Source organism: Lissotriton vulgaris, chromosome 6 (genome assembly GCF_964263255.1).
Source record: "Lissotriton vulgaris chromosome 6, aLisVul1.2, whole genome shotgun sequence".
NCBI lineage: Eukaryota > Metazoa > Chordata > Amphibia > Caudata > Salamandridae > Lissotriton > Lissotriton vulgaris.
The window spans coordinates 1,844,620,081-1,844,645,381 of NC_141694.1; the positions used below are offsets into that span (position 1 = coordinate 1,844,620,081).

Below are 25,301 nucleotides of genomic sequence, written 5' to 3' on the forward strand. Positions count from 1 at the left end.
CTTGAACAAAATAGCAACCCCCTTAGTCCTAACACCTTGAGTGGTGGCGCATACAAGCCTAAACCCGAGTGATTTTAAAAGGTGGGTTTGAGCAGCCTCGATGTGGGTTTCTTGTAGACATATTATGTTTGCCCCTATTGATTGAAGCCAGATGGCTACATTTTGAGGTTTATTTATATCGTTCAGGCCACAAATATTAACAGATAACATTTTTCATGAAGACATAGTAAAGTCTTAGGTATCGTTATCCAGGTTTGTTCAATCATTTTAGTCAGCCGAGAACTTATCTTCTGTAAGTAGCATTTCGCCATGTGGTATCCTTTTTTTAACCGCACCAAAATAATTAACAAGAAAAGGACAGAAACGCGGACATCCCATGCAGGTTCCATCAAAAACAAGAAAAGGACAGGAACGCGGACATCCGTTGGAGGTTCCATCAAATACAAGAAAAGGCCCGAAACGGGGACATCCCATGCAGGTTCCATCAAAAACAAGAAAAGGACTGAAACGCGAACATCCCATGCAGGTTCCATCAAAAACAAGAAAAGGGCAGAAACGCGAACATCCCATGCAGGTTCAATCAAAAACAAGAAAAGGACAGAAACACAGACATCCCATGCAGGTTCCATCAAAAACAAGAAAAGGACAGGAACGCGGACATCCGTTGGAGGTTCCATCAAATACAAGAAAAGGCCCGAAACGCGGACATCCCATGCAGGTTCCATCAAAAACAAGAAAAGGACTGAAACGCGAACATCCCATGCAGGTTCCATCAAAAACAAGAAAAGGGCAGAAACACGAACATCCCATGCAGGTTCAATCAAAAACAAGAAAAGGACAGAAACGCAGACATCCCATGCAGGTTCCATCAAAAACAAGAAAAGGACAGAAACGCCGACATCCCATGCAGGTTCAATCAAAAACAAGAAAAGACCCGAAACGCGGACATCCCATGCAGGTTCCATCAAAAACAAGAAAAGGCCAGAAACTCTGACATCCCATGCAGGTTCAATCAAAAACAAGAAAAGACCCGAAACGCGGACATCCCATGCAGGTTCTGTAGGGTGTGACAGGTGAGGAGAGGAGGGCTGGAGATCACAAGAACAGAGCACAGCGATTGGACCTGAGCATGCCCCCACTAGAGAGATAGCTTTGGAAGATGTCAGTGTTGAGATTGACCGGTCCTCCAACTACTTGTGTGTCAGACAGAACGATGGATGACGCGCGCAGTGTATATGTAAAATATAACATAGGGTAGGTCTCCCAAACCTGAGGAACAGATCAACATTACTGCACCATCCTCAGCAAAGCCGTTGGCACTGAGGGAAATAAAAGTTGACATTATTCAATGTGGGAAGCATAGAGCAAAACAGGCAGCCAGGAGTCAAGATATGCAGAGGGAGGGAGGGGCCTGTGAGTGGACTTCACAGCATTCTTTTAGAAGAGACAGAAAGGAAGAGGATAGAATACAGGACCTCATTTGAATTTGGACCACAGCCACATCCGCCAAAAATGTGTGCCTGTTCTGCCCATCATATTTAAATAGCATCCATTAACATTAGGCCGGGTCAAAATTAGATCCGATGCAATTTGCGTAATTTCGGGAATTTCACATTATGCTTGTGGTGGGAATTCCCAAAATGATGGCACTTCAAATAATGACATGCCACTGGCAGTAAAAAATTACAGCAAATGCACAATTCACAGTAGACATTTACTGCGAACGCACAGGAACAACAGAACGCGAGCAGCTGTTGTTTGTGGGGCTTTTTTTAACTGCATCTTTGAGTAAAAAATTGATCTATTTTGCAATAAAATATAGCTCAAAATCACAGATTTACATTTTGCATAATAACCTGTAATTTTGCCTTAATTTCACATAATTACAAGAAAGCAAATTAGGCAATTTCACACACCCCTAATTAACATCAATGACCTCTTAATACTCCAGACGGGAGAGCTGCAACCTTTTATCAGATGTACAGCATCCGCCCGACTCTACATAGGGGCCTGACTCTCAAGAGATGTAGGAAACACCATACTGATGTGCCCCAAGGAGGGAGAAACAAGTCTGGTGTGGCTACACCTCTATGAATGAGCTCCGTGATTGGCTCACTGAAACTAAAAGATGGACTCACCATTGGCACAAAATGGAAATGGTAACACAAAAGAACATTGTTCTGACCACCTAGCAAGATACATTTTAAACAAACATCATATATTCTAGGGCTGGGTGAATAATTCCGCTCCGCCAGCGGAGTTTGCAGAGATTTGCCCACTCTGCATTCAGCTTGGACGCGGAGTTCGGGCAAAACTGCACCAACTGCCGTGTGGCAGAGTTTTTGTCTCACACGTGGCTCACCAACATTAAGCTGGCGAGCGCGAATGTGTGTCCGCTGTTGTAGTTTTTGGGCGCTACAACTCGTCCTGGCGAGATTTCTCAATGCGGGGAGTCGCGGCAGGTCACGGCTGTTCACGTTGAGAAAGCTGCCGCTCGAGTACGGCAGTTCTCTCCGGTACGCTGCGTGGTGCCGTTCTCACTGATTTTACAGCATGGAACGGTGCCTAAAATCCACATGAGCAGCGTGACGTGCCGAATCCCGCCCACTTTCAGAACTCCGGAGGGTCTTGCAGACTTTTTATGTAACTCCGCAAGATACTGCGAAGTGAAACTCTGCGAGTTCCGCCTACTCTAATATATTTCTGGAGTTCATAACAACGACCACCACCTTATCACATTGAATGAGAATTTATAAATCAGGCCTTTGAAGCAGTTGTTGCTGCAGACATGAACAAGATGTAACAGCAAAAGCATTGATCAGCACTGACCAGAAAACTTTCCATAAGAATCAAATGAAATCCAACTTTATTTGCATGCAGGAAAATACAGTCCTTACTATGCTGCAAATGCATGACAAAAAAATGAAAAATCACAACTTTCATATTTGTAAAGACAATGAACAATCAGTTTTAAAACATATTCATATATGTAAAATTTGGATTGAAAACATGAAAATATTGTATGTACAGACGTGCGTAAAAAATATCCGGCTCATCGCCTTGTGGCTGACGCACTGGGCCATTAATAATGTCACAATTCCGCGGAGAGTGTGTTGGGGAGCAGCCCTTGAACATTAGTCCACAAACTCCACCTTGTAAGAACCGTAAAGGGAGAACAGGGAATCTCACCCCAACTTAATAGAAGAAAATGGGAAAGAGGACAGAAACACAACAGAGCAGATGGGACGTCTCTCAGCAGGTCGACGGTACGTCTTGGTTTAAGGTTGTCTCGTACTGGGACACCACGCACCCAGCAGGGGCGGCTCTAGGCTCATGGCAGCCCTGGGCACGGAGCATAGGTAGGGGGCCCCGGAAGAGGGGGTCCAAGCGGGGCAGAGCGCGGAGGCCAGTGAAGAGGGGGGGAGGGGGGGTCAGGGTGTTTGGAAGTGGAACAGAGCCGGAGGCCACCAAATCCCTGCCTGGGACCGCCACTCAAATATGTATCCATCCTCAGAGGATTATTATATTAAGGATATATATTGGCGTGGTGGCCCCTGGGGTTTGGTGGCCCTGTGCAGGTGCACAGCTTGCACTTGCCTAAGGCCGCCCCTGCACCCAGACATAGTTATCCCGAGCTGCAAAAAAAAGCACAAAATCTTAAAGGGGGAGATGGGCATGGGAGCAGTTATTTTAATTCCAGTCCCTGGTATAGGCGGTATGAGCAATCATAAGCAATGGGTACCACGCCTACTATGCCCCTCTCTGAAGACGCATTTGGGACTTAAAGTGCTTAGTAACCATACCAACCTCTGTAATATTTCAAATGTAAGAGAGCCTATATGTTTTATGTTTGAACAATGATATGTGATGATAAATATATATTGAAATGCCAATAAAAATATGTTTAGTTGTTTTAAAAAAATATGTTAAAAAAAAAGGTTGTCTCGTACTAGGGTCTTAAATGGCCCACCCATATCACGTCGGTATGGTCTGACGAATTAAATGAGACAGTTAAAAAACTCTCAAAATGGTGTAATCTTCAACACATTTAGTCCCAATCCCCTTCCTCCTTATCCGATGCTCAGTAGACAAGGCGGGTAACGAGCTCAGGAAGCACCTCGCGACCTACCCCTAGTTTGGGAGTGCTAGATATTTGATATTTGAAGTGGTATTTCTAGAGCGCAACGTTCGCTCCGGAGGGAGCATCATGGCGCTGAGATTCCTAAAGCCCAGTATAAGAGGTTGTCGGAGGCTAGATGGCAGATGACACTGAAGAATGGCAGGTGTGTCAAGAAAAGTAGGAAATGTAGATCTAGGTGGGAAGAGATCTGTAGAAATATGAATCTCAGAGATAGGGAAACACCAGGAAAAAGGAGGAACAAAACAACCGTGCAGAGATATGGCAGGCGGTGAGCAAGGGGAGCTAACTGGAACCGTACAACTAATCAGTTACGAGGCGACTTGTTCCACCGTTCATGCTGCTTTATTTAGTTTGTATCTACTTGTATTCAATAAAGTTCTTTCAAACGTAAAAAAATTGCTGGGAAGCAGTCCTCCCTTTGACATGACTGGTCATCTTCCTCTGACTGACCTGGAAGACCCACCTCCTGCATCTCAGGACCAGCCACTTATGAGCCGGTCTCCACTGAAAGATTCTGAACATTTCTTCTTTCTAAGCCATCTCGGAATCCTTCCGCGAGTCCTGACAATTAGAGAAACTAAAAGAATGTCACTGGTCACCAATGCATCAGCCAACAGTAACACTCATACAATTCACATAACATAGGCAGTCAAAGATTCTGTTCTAGTTTGCATGACTAATTAAAATCATTGCACAATATTTACATTCATAAAACTGTAAAACAAACATGCTAAAAGTTTATAAAATATACACAAATCCAATTAATTATAAAAACAAACTCTATAACACATATAACAGTCATCAAATCAGATCAAAATTGCGAAAACCCAATCATTCAATTAAAAATGCAACATAAGCATTAGTTTTACACTTAGGCTCTCATTACAAGTGGAGTCTTAATTCTATTGGGGCTGGTAACCGCAGTTACTAACTCCATTGGAATTATGAGATCTGCAGGGTTTCCCCGGATCTGTGTTTTTTTTCCAGGGAAAGTCCAGCGACTTTCAGCAGCTGAAACTTCTTTGTGAAAAACCCGGGGGATAAGTAATTATGGGGGTGGGATTGGATTCAGAATTATCAATTCCCCTGGTAATTCTTCATTTCTGAGTAGACTTTCAGGATCCAACTTGTAATTCTTCGGATTTTCTCACTCCTACAATTAACAATACTCCTGGTAGTGGCAAGTCTGGGGTGGGAAAAGCCTGCCTATTTTCTGGGCCACTCTTAAAAAGGGTCCTAGTAGTTTCATGGCCTCTAAAACAAACCTTTTTCCATCAGTGTCCAATTTTACTTGTGTTTGCTTATCAGCATAAAGTCTTGGCCACTTGGCAAGTGGGCACTTGATGCTCTTTAAAAATAGGTGCAAGTAACTTTTTCAGAGGTACTTGAGGCTTAGACAGATATCAGTAATACATGATAATGCTTCTGTATGCATTTGACCTAGGTACATGTCCTCCTAAAATTCTATGTAACCCAAATAACAGACAAGCTGGACCTCAGAGGATGTGGGGGTGCGTCCCTCTGAGCACTCACCGGTCATAGACAATAACCGGATTTCCTCTTCCGTACGAACATACCGGACTCCTTTTTTTTGATTTCTCAGATAACCTTCTATTATTTTATTCAGAGTGTATTGCTGAAGCTGCAACTAATCTAAATTTCTGATCAAAGCAAGTCCAGCACGTATATCGCGATTTAAAATACTGAGCAAAATTTAGAATTTCTCATTCATGACCACATACATTGTCTATTAACTCATAAACGGTAGTAGTAAATGGATTAGTGCTAACAGGGAGATATACTTGAGTGGACAGGGACACATGCCCCTCCCTTCAAAGCGGGCCAATTTGGAGTTTTGAAAATAATACAGACCAGTGTTAAAACTGTGTTGGAATTTTCTTTGTTTCACTATCCTTCGAAACTTGTTTTACCACGACAATGAGTATTTTAATCTTATGACAAATTGTCTAGTAGCAAAAATCTGTAAAAATCTAGCAATGATGGATATTTGGAATTCTCAAGCGCCTTCCACATTACAGCTGCTATGATGTTATCTAGATTTTCGATCGGAAGTCTTTACATAAATGAGAAAGACCGGGTAAAGGTGTAAAGAAACAATCCTTGCTTCAAAAACGGGTGTAGAAGCTCCTCCGTAACATGTGGACATTAAGCGAGAAAATCCTCAATTATTTCTCACAGTTTGATCCCGAATTTGAGTTTATCAATTTAAGATACTGTCAAAGTCAGATACTTGTGCTCATAGATGGCTTCCGGAAGAAGCTCATACGCATGCGAGTGATTAGAGCACTTTTCCTTTCCAATGTCATGACCTTTGTTGTGGTGGTATTCATCATTAACCAATTGCCCTAACTGTAGCACTAAGAGACAGATGTGTATATCTCCTAACTGTGTGGTGACCATCTGGAAGATCTCAAATATGATTCTAAACCTGGCATGAAGAGGTTAAATAAATAGGTGGTAAGAGTATATCCTTGCTTCAATCCATTGGCTGTCTTACTTTCATTCGTGAGGATCCCACGTCCATCCACATGGATCTGTGCCCAGGTCTCCGAATGTAGTGTGCATTCTAGCTCCAGCAATGACAAATACATGCCTGGGATCATTAATTTCTTTTAGAGGATAGATCTGTCTCCCTTAACGAAAATCGCACGGTCGACAAAGAACCAGTGCAGCTTCCGCTAATGGGCAGTCAGAGTCAAACAAAATAGAGAAGTTACTCTGTCAGCGGTGCCCACACCGCAATTGAATCCTGTTTGTATCACTGGAATTAAGGGTTTTGCTGAAATCAAATCCTCCAGATCGATTAGGATGGCTTTTTCCATAAAGTTTGTTTTCTGAATCTAAAAGTGCTATCAATTTATAAACTGAACCCTTTATTCACAAATCCACCTTCTCCGGTAAGCGGGCAGACCATCTAATTCTCTTTTCAATATCTGTTTGCTCGTTCTCAGTCAATAACAAACCATTTTTTATTAGATTCAACGTTGAGAGCTAGAGCACAGTACAATAGCAAATGACCACTAAGAAAACAAGTGCCAACTTTAAAGTAATCAATTAAATGAAACCAGGACTCCTAATCAAAATGTGTCCTAGGACATTATTTCTGCCACCGGGAGAGACATCAGTCGATCATGCAGGTTGCTCTTCAGAAAAACACCATTGCATAACCTAATTGCATTGATAATAAGTTGTAACTCAGCACACCGGTCCCCATCTTACAAGACCACCCAATACATTTTGAGTCAGAAATCCCTTACAATGAGTTACATGATAGGAATCTTTGTTCTCAATGCTCAATAAATTATGATCTCAAGATTGACTTGTAATTTAGGCAGTAAGTCCATAGGCTCTTTTGTAGTCGTCTCTCCTGTATCTTGTTTGGAAGTAAGTAGGCATTTTGCATAATAAATACATACTTCTTGCTCTCTGCAGTGTATCCAGTGATCTTAACCACTAAGCCAACTTCTGCAGAGAATTTTAATCTAAAGGTTATTGGAGGGGAGGCAACTGAAACATGGCTGATTTAACCACTTTTAACTCTCCGTACTCAAGGTTTACTCGGTCCATTTCAGAGATTCCATTTTCATTGAGAACACCCTCATTCGTGTGCCAGGGTTCCTATAGACTGACAACGTTTGCGTAATTTAATAGTTATAAAAATCCAGTATCATCATAAAAGCCTCCAATATTCTAGGACAATTTTGGAAAAGGTCAATGTCGCAATTATTATGCGTCATTCATTCAGGGCTGGTGTAATGGGTGCCGAGACCATAGCTGCAGCCACATTCTCTCCCTTGGTCCTTGTCATTGACTGTACCCCTGGGTGCGTTACTATAAATCGCCTTTCACATTCATGCCGTATCCTTTTCGAGATCACCTGTGTTAGCGTTACCATCAGTATTTATAGTTCTAGGATTTAATCTAATTAATCGTGCAGTGTCCACTCAAGAGGGTTCAATCAGAGTCAGACTCCCCCTTGCAGTTGAAAATGGCAGTAATCATTGATTGGCCAAACATTTCATCGAGGGTTTACCGTTTAGGACTCATGATCAATCTTTGATTCTCAGACCTTCCGACTAGAATCTGTTCTTAATATTGTTGGACACCCAACCGTGCGCGGGTGTGCCACCTTTATGCCAACTCACGATAGATTCTGTTTTGTCGAATGTCTGTGATAGGAGACGAGGCTCAGTTCACATGACACAGGTGGCTTTAGGTTGAAGACCCTCATCTTAATTTACAAACTCAACTGCTTCTGTGTTTTTAGACGTAATCCTAAACAAGTGATCACATTCTCCAAATATTTTTTAATATATTAGCACAATTTAAAAGGCAATAACTTCCTTTCGAATGATTTACAGCAATAAATTGAAATGATCAATGGTCGCTGTTTGTATCGATAGGAACCGTCACCCCCCCCCCATCCATAGAAGATGGGAAACTACTGTTGTGGTCCCCTTGGACTGAACTTCCTTTTGCTGGAGTCCCACATCTCTCAAATCATTTGCACAATATGCTACATTTCTGAAGGAGAACTTGTCTGTGTAATATTATGTGTCAAATATGTGCTGCAAGTGGTATATGTTATGTTACTAGCATGTATGTAGCGCACATACACCAGGTCGGTTTCTTGGCGATTTCAAAGTGTTATTAATCAAAGCTTTTTTAATTGTCACCTCAGGGGAGGATCAATGCACCCCCTTTTTGGTTTGTGGTTTTCTGCGATGTTGGGCGACTGATAGTGGTCTTTACCCTACTCAAATTTCTTTTAATGATAGGGTCACTAATGAATATTAAAGAGATGTGTGGTGCAATGCACTCCAACAAACTCAGCTGCATCACAATTTCCCTCGATTGCCAACCCAAAGCCTTCACAACTGAGCCAGGCATATCAGTGAAAGAGATTAACAATGACAGCACAAAATCCCCATTCCATTTAGTGCCCTGCAGGCGCTGGGCTAGACTCTAAAGCGGCCAGCTTCCCAGTGGGATTATATAATGCATAAAGGGCCAGATGTACAACGCTTGCAATTTGCAAGTCGCAAATTGTGTCGTTTGGCGAGTCGCAAAATGTACTTTACAACAGTGTCTCAGACACTGTATGCAATTCATAATGGGGTCGCAAATAGCCTTCCTCATTAATATTCATGAGGTAGGTGCAATTTGCGACCCCATTGGAAATGGCTAGCACTCCCAGGAATGGTGGCCTCCTGGGGTCAGCAGACCGCCATGTCTATGACTGCTTTTTAAATAAAGCAGTTTTATCTATCAAATGCAGCTCGTTTTCCTTAATGGAAAATGGGATGCATTTAAAAAAAGAAAATTTAAATGTTTCTGTTTTATTTTTAAGGGTGGGCAGTGATCCGAGGACCCACTGCCTGCTCTTATAAAAAATATTTACGCAAATATTCACAAAGGAGAAGTGGTCCGTTTGCGAGTGGCTTACCACCTGCTTGAAGTAAGTGGTAAACTGCAAGTGTTTTGCGACCGCAATTGCGGTTGCAAAACAATCTTACATTGAAGTGCAATTCGCTGTTAGGAAGGAACAGCTTGGCACACCCCTTCCTAATAGCGAGTTGCAAACCGTATTTTGCGAGTCGGTAATAGGTTAGCGACAGGTCCGGACTGGCTACCGGGCAGTTGTGAGTGCTGCCGACCTGGGGGCTGTTTTCGTTGATAGGGACCTGCGTGTGAAAAACGAAATTCGTTTTGCTTTTTTTATTTCAATGCGCACACAGGTCCCCATCACCAAAATAAGCCCCCACCACAGAGAAATTAGCCCCCAGCTCGGCAGCACACACAACTGCCCGGTAGCCAGTCCGGCCCTGGTTAGCGACATGTAAAATAGGGTTTGTATATAGGGCCGACCTATTTTGCAAAAATTGCAAAAAACGGACGTACATCTGGCGCTAAGTACCCTCTGCCGTACATTACAAGATATTGCAAGTCACTGAGGATTTCCATAACCATACAAAGGAACGAGGCCGAAGGTCGATTTCCTTTATAAGGTTATGGATCTCTGCAGTGACTTGCAAATTCCTTATCAGGTGCGCCAGCGGGTAGTTTAACCCAAATAATACATGTTCACACAATCCCCTTTCTCACATCCCACTTAAAACCTTGGTATGAAGCTCTTTCATATGAAACAGCAAGCATGTTTGCAAACATTAAGAATGAAAATAAAACCTCTTGTGCAAAATTAGACACATCAAAACCTGTTTGATATTTGTTGTAGATATTAGAAACAGTTCAATATGAGCCAGTTTAGAAAGAAAAAAGTTGCTTGGAATGTGTAGAAACGGGCAGAAAGATTCTAGCTTTTCTAACGAGCGCCGAATTCATTTTAAGCTATTAAACCAGAGTAGAAATAAACAGCTGCTTCAGTTCTGCTCTGTGACCTGCCATGCCTTTCACCTTGTCTGCTGGCTCTGTCAGCAGGCATTGTGATGTCGAACCCAACTGTATTTACTGATAATAGTCGAGGTCTGACGTCTTTTCTTTAGTCACAAGTCACTGATTATAAAGAAATTCGGGACAGGCGAATATACAGGGATTACAGAATCGCATGTATTATAACAAGTTATCTTGCATTCATTTCTACCTATCACTCTTTGTGTTGATATGTGCGTTCCTCATTAGTTCAATATTTCCAGAGTATGAAGTCATAGGTCTGAAGTTGAAGCCATAACAACACTTTCATCTGGACACCAAACTGTTACTGTGAAGAAAAGGCTTGCAAACCACTTGAATTTAAATGAGCACAAGTAGACACGCTGGTTGACTCTGAATGCATCAAAACATCTCATCCCATTTAAAAATGAATACCAGCTGGCGCGCGAGGGCAGTTCCCTTGATGAGTATCTGTTGGCAAACAACGTTACTGGCAACCTACATCCTCGTCCTGATTGGATAAAGCAGACCCGCTGCCAGTGGGCGGTTCCCGTTGTTAACAGGGCATTGATTGTCTAGAGGATTAAATTAATTAAGGAAAATGTATGTTTATCAGGGCTCTCGTTCTTCATCTGAGAGCTTCGTATCATCTTTTCTTTGGTCGTCCTTGGCAGATTTCAGCCACAAAATAATTTGAAAACTTTCTGCCTATACAACAAATCAGCTCTCGCCCCCGGCTCACCTTCCACTCAGTGTACTTTGAATACTTCATGTTACTTTGTACCGTCTTGCCTCTGTTTGCTTCCCCTTCTGTATATAAAAGAATTTGGGTAACCCAATAAACCCTTGTAGGCTTGGGCAGTGAACAGTATAGGGTAAGGATTGTCTGCAAGGGATTTTATTTGTATACTAATTCAGTTGATTTGCTAGCGTGAATCTTAGAGTTCGTTGTCAACAATCTAACTCCAATGTATCCATAGGATAACCATAATATATATTGATATTAATCACAATGATAAGGATAGAAAAAACACACGGAAGATCCTGTTTATATGAAAATATATTGTATTATATATGTCAGAAATCAATTAAAGGGGATACAACAAATGGTTAATTATAAGCAAAAATGTCACGAACAGATGTGTAAATTAATCAGCAAATCAGTTCATAGCAAAACATCAGCTCCTATAGATAAATAAGAATAACTAAGTCCATCAATGTACAAAAGTTGCTCTTAAGAACATAAATTGCTTTGGAGATGATGACAAGGTCGACGTTTCGGACTTTGTTGCGGTTGTCTATAAGACCATCATCAGGACAATTGTATATTGCAGAGGAAGCCCGTTAAAAGGATGTGATGGAGGTGGAAATGCTAAATTCATATAGCTAATGGGTGGAAATAGGTCGCCGCAGGGATCTGCAGAGTTCTTGAAATCAGTATAAATTCATTCAAGTCAGCAATCCAGCACCAATGGAGGAAAGTTCTTCAAATCAAAAGTTGTCCGTGTCAATTAACGGCTACAACAGCACACCGATAGCGATTCAGCAACCACAGGCGTTCCCGGTGCTAACAGGGCATTGATTGTCTAGAGGATTAAAATAATTAAGGAAAATGTATGTTTATCAGGGCTCTCTTTCTTCATCTGAGATCTTCGTATCATCTTTTCTTTGGTCGTCCTTGGCAGATTTCAGCCACAAAATAATTTGAAAACTTTCTGCCTCTACAACAAATTAGCTCTCGCCCCCGGCTCACCTTCCACTCAGTGTACTTTGAGTACTTCATGTTACTTTGTACCGTTTTGCCTCTGTTTCCTTCCCCTTCTGTATGGCAGAAGTCCATGGCTACCTCTTCGGCGAGCAGTAACATCACCTCCTGGATCCAGGGCCTGGAGTCCTTGGGTCTCCTGGTGGTCAACTAGGCAGCTCCTCGCCAAGCAGGGAGAGAGTGTCCAGACAGTGCACAGTGCAATATACAGCAGTAAGATTTGAAAGTCATGAAAACACAAATGCGTTCCATGAGAAAACCAGTGGAACCTTGAGAAAGTCTCGAACCAGACGAAACATGTGTCACAGTATAAATGGTCTGTAAAAAAAAAAGACCTTGCCCAAGTGTATTTCAAACCAGGAAATAGAAATACATTTACAAATATGTGAACAGGGCTTATCCTAACATTTTTGAATATTTTAATGTACTAAGTTGGTTGCCTAAGTGAGTCTTTACGCTGAGCACCGTCAATATGCATAGTGGTCCCTGCACCCTGAGGCACTGAAAGTTTATATGGGTTAATTGGACCATACAAATACAAAGGGTCTGATTTAGAGTTTAGCGGACAGCACTTCACTATAAAATGCGACAGCGTACCCTGTTCGCCAAAATGACAGTACTCCTGCCTCATTTAGAGTTGGGCGGACCATATGTAATCTGTTGGCGGAGCCTCAGTTGATTTCCTTGAAAGAATAATTCCTCAAACGGCGCAACAAAGTAGGGGCCACCGAAGAAAGGAGTTTGCGTCATCCAACCTATTTAGGGTGAACAGTGTAAAGACGATTCTTTCCCCTGGTTGTCCCACTGGGAAAAACCTGGAGGTAAGGGAGAAGAAAAAACAAAATTACGCCCCACTCCCTGGGAGAAAACATAGTTTCTTTCATTTTTCAAAAACAAAGTTCCACTTTAGAAGGAAACAAAAAAACTTTTAGAAAACTGTGACGGTCGACCATCATGGTTGCCAGTATCTTCCGTCAGACTTTTCCAACATTGACAGGAACTGCCATGAGAGTTCGGGCTGGGCCGGCAGACAACTCTAAATTTGGTAAGCAATTGTGCCTTGGGATGGTGGCGGTATTGTCCACCGCCATGCCAACTGAGTTAGCTCAGTCCACCAAACTCTAAGGGCAGATCGACAAGAAAGTGACGCAGCACAGCTCCGCAAGCCCTTTGGCTGCGCCACGCTGCAGCACTTTCAGAGCACATGAATGTGAAATATCTACAATGATATGTCGCATTCCTGTGCTCCCCCTGCGCTGGCGCACAAACAGCTGCCATGCGGCCGGCGCAGCCACCCTTGCACCATGGGATGATTGTATTTGGGCCGGAAGGCACACCTTCCTGCACAAAAGCAATCACTGCGGACATTTCCCTCTTTCAATGCCTGCTGTAGAATGCAGCACGCATTGAAAGAGGGAAAAACGAGGAGAATTGAAAACATTTCTACTCATGACACCTGGCTACGCCACCCCTAGGGTGGCGTAGCAATCTGACGCATTTCCAGGTTTACGATTTCTCGTAAATCAGGACACGTGTCTGGTTCATAGGTGTTGCATGGGAACACCCACAGCAACACCCATGGAACACACCTTTCATGCAAAGTGCTGCGTGTGAAGGGGCCATATCTACAAGGACAGGAAAAGCCACACAGGATGGCTTTTCCTGTCCTTGTAAATATGGGGCAGAGAAATGCGCTGCCAGTTTGTCACAAAAAGTGACGTACTGGCAGCGCAAGGGGCTTGTAAATCTGCTGCGGAATTCTTCAATTGAGGCGTCAGCAGGGTAACGCAAGCCACTGCAGCTAATTAGATTCTGTGACCAGGGGTGACTCACATTACCTCGCTCTTCCTCAGAAGAACTGCTGAGCTCGAGTGCTCTGAAACAGGCTCTGTTTATCACTGTTATTTTGTATCTGTGCATAAAACATGCATGTACCTTCACCCATGCCTCATGCAGTTCTTTTATCCTTTTCGTGCAGGTACGATTACCAGGAGCTGTTGCACAATTCAAGTTTCTGCCTGGTGCCACGAGGCAGGAGGCTGGGATCCTTCAGATTTCTGGAAGCGCTCCAGGTGAGTGTGATCTGTGCTCGTCCCGAGCTGATCACTCCTTTCCCTCCTAGACTTGAGACCCTGTCCTTGCCTAACACCTCCTGTGCCCTCTCCACAGCTGTGAGGCAGGCGCAAGATTTTGACGTAACGGCATCCTAAAAGTGACGCAGTGAAATCTCATAGATTTCACTGCGTCACTATTACGAGGATTTTTGCGGGGGAACGCCCCCTCTGCATACATTATACCTGACGCAGGTATAATGTGGCGCAGGGGTTTAAAAAGTGATGCATCTGCCTAGATGCGTCACTTTTTAAATATGGCGCAACGACGCGCATTTTTTACACCGCTGGTGCGTCACAAAAAGTGACGCACCGGCGGCGCAAAACTGACGCAAGGCCTTCATAAATAAGGCCCCTGATGTCTAAACTGGGGTGGCATGGTGAGCAAAAGAATGATGGATTTAACCTAGATCTCTTGACTGGGGTGAATGTTTTGATTTGTTCTGCATTCCGCCCATCAATTGTGTGTCTTTTGCTTCCTCACCCTAAATGCGCCAGGTACGCCCAGACGTTTGTCCCGTGCTCTCCATGCCAATGGAGTCAAGCTATCCTGGCTGAAGAGGGGTGAAACCCCGAAACCGGTCCTAGGATGCTTGTTTCTGGTCCAGGGAGGACCTGGCTTAGCAGCTCAAAACATATGGACAGGTCTAAACTGGGGTGGCATGGTGAGCAAAAGAATGATGGATTTAACCCAGATCTCTTGACTGGCGGTGAATGTTTTGATTTGTTCTGCCTTCTGTCCATCAAGCCGGGTCTGGTGGCTCAGTGGACTAATGCGTCCACTGCAGGGGCCTGTGTTCGACCTCATGGTCACAGGTTCGAATCCCGGTGGGTCCACTCAGCCTTTCATCCATCTGAGGTCGATAAAATGAGTACCGTTGAGTAACAATAAACATCTGTTATTCAGCGCCAAGAAACCCGTAGTGGTGAACTTACGCTTTACAAATACACATGGTAAGTGTGTGTCTTTTGCTACCATGGAGATCCTGAGCACACAACTCCTGCTTCTCTAAAGATGGTAGTAAGTGAAACAATTCCAAGCAAATCACTTTTAGTACTCCAATGCTGTTTGCTGAGAACTTGAAGCTACCTGTTGACCAAGGGTACCTGATAAGAATAGCTGAGGGAGATTGCAATAAGATCTGATTGTTCGTTGATACAGCTTAATTATGGCACTGAGCCTATCACACTCCCACACAACTCTTCAAGGTGGGTAAGTTAGAAATAGATCAAAAGGCACTCTACTACATGCGTTGTGGGAATGCCCGCGGCTACGACTCTTTTGGTCCGGGGTACATCAAACTGTAGCAAGAGCCATTGGTTCAGAGAGGGAAGTAATCAAACCAGAAGTGTGGTTGGAAAGACCAAAGACTACTGAATTCACCCTAGTACCCTGGAATGCTGCCCTCACAGTGGCCAAAAAGGATGTGGTTACACCTTGGGGGAGTGAAGAAATACCAAAAGTGGGATAATGGGTAAAAAAAGGACTGATGCGTGCAGGCTGAAGAGGTGGTGTGTAGGGCAATAGGATGCCAGCGAGAATTTGAAAAGTTATGGGGTGCCCATGACAGGAAATTCAAGAACATGATTAATCAAACATACACAACCCAGGTGGACTAGAGCTGCTTACAGGAGACTTCCAAGCCCAGCCAAATACCACAACAACTGTTAAGACTGTGTCTGTCTAACTAACTGATTGGTTATGAATAAAACCGAGTCTAGTCAGCTGAAAATGTATTATTGACACCATACTTTCTTGAATTATATATACAGATGCTGTAATAATTTATGTTATTTATTTTTATACTTATGCCTGTAAGTATTGTAAAAGCAATACGAATTTTGTTTATAAGAAAAAGGGTACCTGAAATGGAGAAAATTATTCACTCCAAAGTCTATACAAATGTTAGTAATCCAACGCAACATGGTGCAAGAGCGACGCAAAGCTTCAGACAGCTTTCTTAAGCCCCGCAAAGCCACTTCGCATGGCTCTGAGTGGCTTAAAAAATCTGGAGTGATGCAATGCAGGACAATTCTCTGTGTTGACTTACTCCGCCCTGGGAAGGCGTTCCTTGGGCGTTGTGTGGGTGTTTCCACGCAACTCCTGTGAATTTTAATGTGTCCTCAGATTTAAAAGAACTTGTAAATCTTGGGATGAGCCAAAATCTTACACCGTCCCAGGGGAGTTGTAACAAGGAAAAATATCTGTATTTCTCCTCTTTTCCTCCTCGTTCCACATGTGCTGCATCTGAAGCTCAAAAACAAGAGGGTTTTTTGAGACTCTGAGTTCACTGAACGTAAAGCTGCTGTTCACGGGTGGGTCCTAAATGTGGGAGAACGCATTCTGCAACAGATTACTGTCGAAGTGACGTTTGAAACATGCTACAGACAGATGTGCCAGTTCTTGGGGTAGAAGGTACTCTCACAGTAATCCTGCCACCACTGCCTGGTGCAAAGAAGGACAGGAGGGTGTGAATAAACCACATAAAGGAGCTTCATGTAGCCAATTCTATTCACCGGCCTCAAGCCAATGCCAAAGAGCCTCCAGCCTATCCCTACTCCTGGACCGCACCAAGTAGAGCTCAGCCAAGTTGAAATCCCTGCTCCCATTCCATTGGCTGCTGACTGGACTCTTTCGAAACCTCAGCAATCTTTCCAGGGGGCGGGACCTACAGACAGTTGTTGACGGAGTTTGCAGAGTTGACAAAGCTGTATGCAGGAAGAGATTGGTAAATATGATGAAATAGGAACACCACATATATATAAACAGTAGGGAGACTGACCTCCACAATGGATGTGGCTGCAACCAGCATGAGCCGATGTAGAAAGAGCTGACCGCCCCAGGAGGCTGCTAACAACATACCGGTCCAATTGTGAGAATTAGGGAAAACAAGGCACTGACAAAAGAACCACTGACTACTGAGAGGCAAGGGAATGGAAACACCAAGGGACTCAAACAGGAGGAAAACAACACAGGTGACGGAATGAGGCACAGGTGTGAACAAAGTGTTGTATATTCATACTTTCTTCAATATGGCTACTCGGTGTCTGTAGTACTTTCTTAGTGTTTCTATCTTCTAACCTAAGACTGTTATACCTGGTATGTGAGGATTCCAGCCTTGGCAGTTGATGATCTGGTCAGCCGTGAGGCTTACTGCTCTGCTGTGTAACTTAATAAATGATCTTAATAACCTGTTCTAAGGTAGAGCTTGGCCACCCAGCAAGGATCCGGGAATGACGTCAGATCCCGGACGTGAGTTGTGCAAGGGCCTGTACTGAGTGGTCTAGTGTTCAGAGTTTTCGAAGATTCCACATCCACCAATCAGATGACTCTATAGTTGGATTGTACTACTTGCAGGGGACATTTCAGGTACATTCGACCCCTCCAAACTGTCCACTCCTCCCCACCAATAACCCACATTTGGATCTTTGCAGCAACTTTATCATTTGGATGAAATGTTTTTATCTGAAAGAACAATTAATGAATGAAACAATTATCTACATAAAGAACTGCCCGCTAACTCTGGGTTACCAGCCAGGTATGATGCTCCTCACCCAAGCTTGCTTCAGGGGTAGAAGGCGCTATATAAATGCAATTACAGTACAGCACAATGTGTGTCTGAACTGGTGTTCAGCACTCAGAGGTACCATTACTGTGCACTTACTCACCTGCATTACTCCCTACTGTGGTATTCACCTGTGTCTTGCACCAGTCTTTGCGTTAACCCTTTGCATCCCATTTCAGGCCGCCTGCGTGCCCGTCCTGCTGAGCAATGGCTGGGAGCTGCCGTTTTCGGAGGTCATTGACTGGAAGAAGGCGGCCATCATTGGGGACGAAAGGCTCCTCCTGCAGGTGAGGGTGGACAGAGGTGGCCAGGCTGCTCCTCTTTATGTCTTTCAGGAAAAAAGGACCCTTTTTACTAATTGGTCTTTGTATCAATTTACTTCAATTTTCTTTGCACTGACACGCTTTGGTTTCTGATTGGAGCTCTGAGGTGATATTTGTCGGGCAGATTCATGGAAGGGGGCGGGGCGTATACAGTCTGCCACCTCTGCTGCGGGCACACCTGATTTCCAGCTGGTGTTTTCACAGAGGAACCAGGGGCTGCGTCGGACATCTTAGAGGAAAGCCCAACGTCCTGGTTGGTTATGATGCGGCGGACATGTTTGCTACTGTAGTGCTCCAGTCTACCTGTAGTAGGCGAGTATAGGCAAGTGCAAGCCCTCTGAAGCTCAATTGCAAACACGACATGGCCGTGCCAGTGGCTCACCCAAGGTGTTCCAAACGCAAGCCAGTCTGCCCTTGTCTACACTAAGGTTGCACGGGCGCCAGGAGATGCTGTCCGTTGCCATAGCAGTAAGAAGGACCTGCCTGATTCAGGGGACAGAGGTGAGCCAGGGAAGAGAAGTGACCTGCCATCATCGTTCTTTAGCTCACTCTGCCACCTCAGTTCAGACCCAGTCGTATGCAAATCAGTCTGACCCTGAGCCTCATGGGAACAGTCCAGCCCAAACTGCCAAACCAGGCCTTCCCTGGACCGGAAACAAGCATCCTAGGACCGGTTTTGGGCTAACATCCCTCATCAGCCAGGCTGTTCCCATGAGGCACAGGGTCAAGACTGATTTGCATATGGCTGTGTCTGAACTGGGGTGGCGAAGTGAGCTAAAGAATGATGATGGATTCAACCCAGATCTGTGGCTGGGGGTGAGTGTCTGAAAAGTTTCAACGTTCCGTCCATCATCTCCTTGTGTTTTGTTTGTTCGCCCTAAGTTGGCAGGGTATGCCCAGACGTGGGTCCCTTGCTCACTTTGCCACTGGCTTTAAGCTAGCCTGGCTGATGAGACCTGTTAGCCCAAAAACGGTCCTAGGATGTTTGTTTCCGGTCCAGGGAAGACATGGCTTGGCAGTTTGGGCTGGATGTTCCCATGAGGCACAGAGTCGAGACTGATTTACATATAGCTGTTTCTGAACTGGGGTGGACTAAGGAACGATGATGGATACAACCCAGATCAGTGACTGTGGGTGAGTGTTTGAAAAGTTTCAGCGCTCGATCCATCATCTCCTTGTGTTTGCTTTGAATAACACTTAAATCCATAAGAGAGACAAGGATAGTTGACAGTGGTAAGGAGGCAGCATGTCCAATGAATTCCTCCTGCTTTCCGCCATCATTAACCCGTTGGCCGCAGGTGTTATTCTCCTGCTGTGCTGGGGGGCGGGGGGTGCGCACTGCGCTCCGGTGCTCATGATGATGAGCCACGGTTCTCGTGTGCTCATGACGAGCTGAGCTCGTCACGGCCACGCCCATTTCAATAGAACGCTCAGCACAGCAGGGGAATTATCCCCGCGTGTGAGCGTTCTAACGGACGTGATGAGCTGAGCTCGTCATGAGCACACAAGCACCGTGGCTCATGACGAGCTGAGCTCGTTATGAGCATGGGAGGGGTTAATGACGTTTCTTTGACCGAGTCTTGGCATGAGCTTGTTACTTTCACCTGGATCATGGCCCAAGGAGACATGGGGCACAGGAATGATGACAGCGCATTACTGTGGGAACAGATGCCCAAAGAATGATGTGCTTGATCTTTTGGGCCAACAGGTAGCAATGGGAAAAACAATATGTGTACAGCGGATAGGTTTCAGTTTATGGAAGAGAGAGGGAAAGGGAGCATCTATAAACCTGGGTCGGGGACCGTTGCGTTTGCCATTCCCGGCTGGTGTCCAATAGAACACGGAATAGTCAGTACCTGTCAAATTCAAGGTACTGTACCAAAGGGATGACGCGGGGAATCCCACAGTCGTTACCCAGGCATGGGTCACAGTTTCATGATGCGTTGGAGTAGGAGGGACTGATGGAATAAGACAGAGAATGAACTTTAAATTAAGGGGTTATATTTGGGATTTGTAGAAGCCTGGCTTGTGGACCAGGACAGAAGAAGCCTGAAGGAGTGGTAGTAAAGAAAAGAGGACCTGTGGAAAGAAGGGGGCGTAGAAAAGGTAGGAAAGGAGGGCAGTGGGTCCCTCGTCCCTGACATCCCACCGACTCACAGGGAATTTGGGGTGAAGCAGGATGGGACAGAGAGGAGAGCAGAATATGACATGTGCCATGCCAATAACACGTACCATATCACACACCCCACAACCTAAAAAGAACAGCATGTGGGACACCTCCTCCCCTGTTGCACTGAAGACCTTGCAAAAACGACTAACTCTCTAATCCTCGTCAACTATTGCCAGGACCTCCTCCTTGGGGCACTTTCAAGTACAGATTCCACATACATTCTGAAACATGGTGCCCCCTAAATTAATGACTCCCTGTTTCAAAGCAGCTTTCTTCATTTTCTAAAATTCAAATTGTTTTGTTTAAAGCTCAATTTATTAGACATTAGGTGCATATAAGCTATAAACCATACACAAAAACAATAATATTTTCATATCACAGTTACTAAATACATTAATAGTGACCTCATTTGGTAATTTTCTCCAAAAAACTCGAAATTCATAAATGCATTGAATGTTCAAATAAAATGTTCACAATACAGTAAGAAACATTGACAAAACCAATATATCTCCCCTATGCAAGACCTATTGGCTTTGCCAATGCATTTACCTATATCGAACACCAGCTTGGCTGCTGTTCAACATGGCTAAAACTTAGTTGCCTAGACGAGAGTGGTGTGGAGTGCAGTGGCATAGACTGAAGAAGAGTGCCATAGAGTGCAGTGGCATAGAGTGTTGTGGAATGGCGTAGAGTGGAGTGGAGAGTTGTGGAGTGGCGTAGAGCAGAGAAGAGCGTCATGCAGTGTTGTAGAGTGGTGTTTTATGGAGTAAAGTGGAGTAGACTGAAGTGCTGTAGAGTGGAATGTCGTGGAGTAGACTGGAGTGAAATGGAGCAGAGTTGAGTGGTGTAGAGTACAGTGGAGTGGTGTGGAGTGGTGTAAAGTGGTGGGGTGTACACTGGAGTGTTAGAGAGTGAAGAGGCATAGAGTGTCATTGTTGGAAGGGGAGGTTCTCTGGAGGACAAGGGTAGCTACCTCTGTAAACCCAGGGACCCTCTTCCTCCAGGAACGGTGCTGAGCGCTTTGAGTTTGACCCTCAGAGAGGAGGGTTAGGCATTTGTAGGGGTGCACAGTAAGATCTCGCCACAGCACAGAGGGATGCCACACCAGGTGAAGGTAAGAAGAAAAGGTTCTTTATATCACAATTGTTATCAAACTTGCACTGCACATGGTTACACTCTACAATCAGGTAGGGGGGCCAGGACTTCCGCAGTCGTGGGAGGAGTACTGGACAGTTTGGTGGGGTCGGATGTTAGAATCGGGGGTCAGACTCACAGCCCACCAGGAGAGGGGATTGCCAGTCCTCGGGCACAGGGTACCCCACGTTGGGCTCGGGTCTGCTGAGCCGTGAGAATAGATGGGGGGCTGCTGGCTCCAATCCTCGAGCCAAGGGGGTGTAAGTCAAATGGCAGATGGGGAGGGTACCAGCGTAGGGCTCTCAATCCTCGAGCCGCATGCTACGCTGATACCTCTCGTGCGGAGTGTCCCCAACAACCAGCTCGCTCAATGCTGCACCTGGTGGCAGGTACGGGTCATCCTGGCTCGGCTCTCACTCCTCGAGCTGCAGGTGGGACACACTGCTGCTGTTGCCAGTACGAGGCATACCCAGTGTACGGCTCACACTCCGGGGCTCCGTACTGCTTGCGGTGGTGGGTGCGTGTCATTCTGGCTCGGCTCGCATTCTTCGAGCTGCGAGCGGGACACACTGCTGCTGGTGCAGGTGCAAGGCGTACCCAGTGTACGGTACACAGACAAAATATCGAGTTGGAAATATCGACCTACTATAATATCGAGTCTGAAATATCGAAGGAGCATAATATCGAAGTCAAGAATATCGTTGGACAGAATATCGACCCTAAGGTAAGTAATATCGAAAATCTTAATATCGATGTAAGTAATATCGAAGTTAGTAATATCGATAGCATATATATCGATGTTACTAATTTCGATGACACTAATATCGATATTTGTATTATTTTATAGTTTTTTATTATGTATGTGTTATATGTTTAACTTAAGTATTTAAAATGATTACTATTATATGTGTATTAATTTTATATAATAATAAATTAATTTATAAGAAAATTGTATATTTTAGTACCGGAGCGGGTTGTGGGTTTATAGGGGAATAGGGTGGGAAGTAATTTAATTATGGTAAATTGATTATTAATTAGTAGGATTTATTAATACATTATAATTAATTGGTAATTAATTGAAAATAATTGGAAAATAATTTTAATTAATTTATTAATTGATATATATGTTCTGTAGCGGGTTGTGGGTTTATAGGGGAATAGGGTGGGAAGTAATTTAATTATGGTAAGTTGATTAATGATTAGTAGGATTTATTAATTAATTATAATTAATTGCTAATTATTATTAATTAATTTGAAAAAAATTAAATTAATTGATTAATTGATATATATGTTCTGTAGCGGGATATGGGTTTATAGGGGAATAGGGTGGGAAGTAATTTAATTATGGTTAATTATTTAATAATTAGTAGGAATTATAAAATAAATTTAATTAATTGGTAATTAATTTTAAATAATAGTTAATTAATTTTAATTATTTGCTAATTATTTTTCTTTAATTCATAAATGGATAAATGTGTTATGTTGTGGGTAGTGGTTTTATAGGGAAATATGGTGGGAAGTAATGTAAATTTAAATAATTAATAATGTATTAAAACTAATTGTATTGTTAATAATATAATAGTTAATTAATTATTATTTGGCAATTAAATATTATTAAATGGTATTAATTTTAATTTATTTAAGGTGAAATATATTTAGCTAAGCATGTATTTTATATTTATGTATAGGTATTGTATATAGTTTATATTTATTTAAAAAAAATTTTTAATTAGAAAAATCGTTTATTTATAAGTATGTTATTTTAACCCTTATTCTATCCAACACTTTCCCTACTGTAGCACTATCTGGAGTTGGAATAGCATTTTTTACCCCTACGCTATCCAACCCTTTCCCTAATGTTGCACTCTCTGGAGTGGGAATAGTAATTTTTACCCCTACGCTTTCCAACGCTTTCCCTACTGTTGCACTCTCTGGAGTGGAAATAGTAATTTTTACTCCTACGCTATCCAACGCTTTCCCTACTGTTGCACTCTCTGGAGTGGGAATAGTAATTTGTACCCCTACGCTATCCAACGCTTTCCCTACTGTTGCACTCTCTGGAGTGGGAATAGTAATTTTTACCCGTACGCTATCCAACGCTTTCCCTACTGTTGCACTCTCTGGAGTGGGAATAGTAATTTTTACCCCTACGCTATCCAACGCTTTCCCTACTGTTGCACTCTCTGGAGTGGGAATAGTAATTTTTACCCGTACGCTATCCAATGCTTTCCCTACTGTTGCACTCTCTTGAGTGGGAATAGTAATTTTTACCCCTACGCTATCCAACGCTTTCCCTACTGTTGCACTCTCTGGAGTGGGAATAGTAATTTTTACCCGTACGCTATCCAACGCTTTCCCTACTGTTGCACTCTCTGGAGTGGGAATAGTAATTTATACCCCTACGCTATCCAATGCTTTCCCTACTGTTGCACTCTCTGGAGTGGGAATAGTAATTTTTACCCCTACGCTATCCAACGCTTTCCCTACTGTTGCACTCTCTGGAGTGGGAATAGTAATTTTTACTCCTACGCTATCCAACGCTTTCCCTACTGTTGCACTCTCTGGAGTGGGAATAGTAATTTTTACCCCTACGCTATCCAATGCTTTTCCTACTGTTGCACTCTCTGGAGTGGGAATAGTAATTTTTACCCCTACGCTATCTAATACTTTCCCTACTGTTGCACTCTCTGGAGTGGGAATAGTAATTTTTACTCCTACGCTATCCAACGCTTTCCCTACTGTTGCACTCCCTGGAGTGGGAATAGTAATTTTTACTCCTACGCTATCCAACGCTTTCCCTACTGTTGCACTCTCTGGAGTGGGAATAGTAATTTTTACTCCTACGCTATCCAACGCTTTCCCTACTGTTGCACTCTCTGGAGTGGGAATAGTTATTTTTACTCTTACGCTATCCAACGCTTTCCCTACTGTTGCACTCTCTGGAGTGGGAATAGTAATTTTTACCCCTACGCTATCCAACGCTTTCCCTACTGTTGCACTCTCTGGAGTGGGAATAGTAATTTTTACTCCTACGCTATCCAACGCTTTCCCTACTGTTGCACTCTCTGGAGTGGGAATAGTCATTTTTACCCCTACGCTATCCAACGCTTTCCCTACTGTTGCACTCTCTGGAGTGGGAATAGTAATTGTACCCCTACGCTATCAAACGCTTTCCCTACTGTTGCACTCTCTGGAGTGGGAATAGTAATTTTTACCCTTACGCTATCCAACGTTTTATATAAGTAATTGTAAAAAAATTACATGTTTATTTTATTTTTTATATTAGTTACATTTTATTTATGTTATTTTTTTATGTTTGTAAATGTATTAGTAATTTAGAATATATTTTATTAATTTATAAATTAGTAAAATAATTATTAATACTTATTGTTCAGTACATATATATTATATATTTACTGTATATATTTAATTAATGTATTATTAATATATATGTATTATTTATTTATTTAAAACATTATTAGATACTTATAAATATGTAGATTTAATTTATTAGTGTTATATACTTAATTTTACATTTATATATTAAAAGAAAAAAACCGATATTTTTAACATCGATATTTTTTACATCTATATTATTTTTTCGATATTTTTGTACTTACCATGTTGTAGATAGGATGTCGATATTCTTGCCTTCGATATTGTTGACTCGATATTTCTGT

At 43.1% G+C, this 25,301-nt stretch overlaps 1 protein-coding gene across 1 annotated transcript in view; it reads left to right on the forward strand.

The window, feature by feature from the left end:
- Nucleotides 1-309: 309 nt before the first annotated feature.
- Nucleotides 310-25,301, forward strand: part of LOC147709625 (exostosin-1-like) — a 130,308-nt gene continuing 105,316 nt past the window's right edge. The window contains exons 1-3 of the mRNA XM_086926059.1: nt 310-1,073; nt 14,296-14,389; nt 18,174-18,281. Coding sequence (XP_086782185.1) covers nt 310-1,073; nt 14,296-14,389; nt 18,174-18,281 — 966 coding nt within the window. The remainder of the gene's footprint in view (nt 1,074-14,295; nt 14,390-18,173; nt 18,282-25,301) is intronic.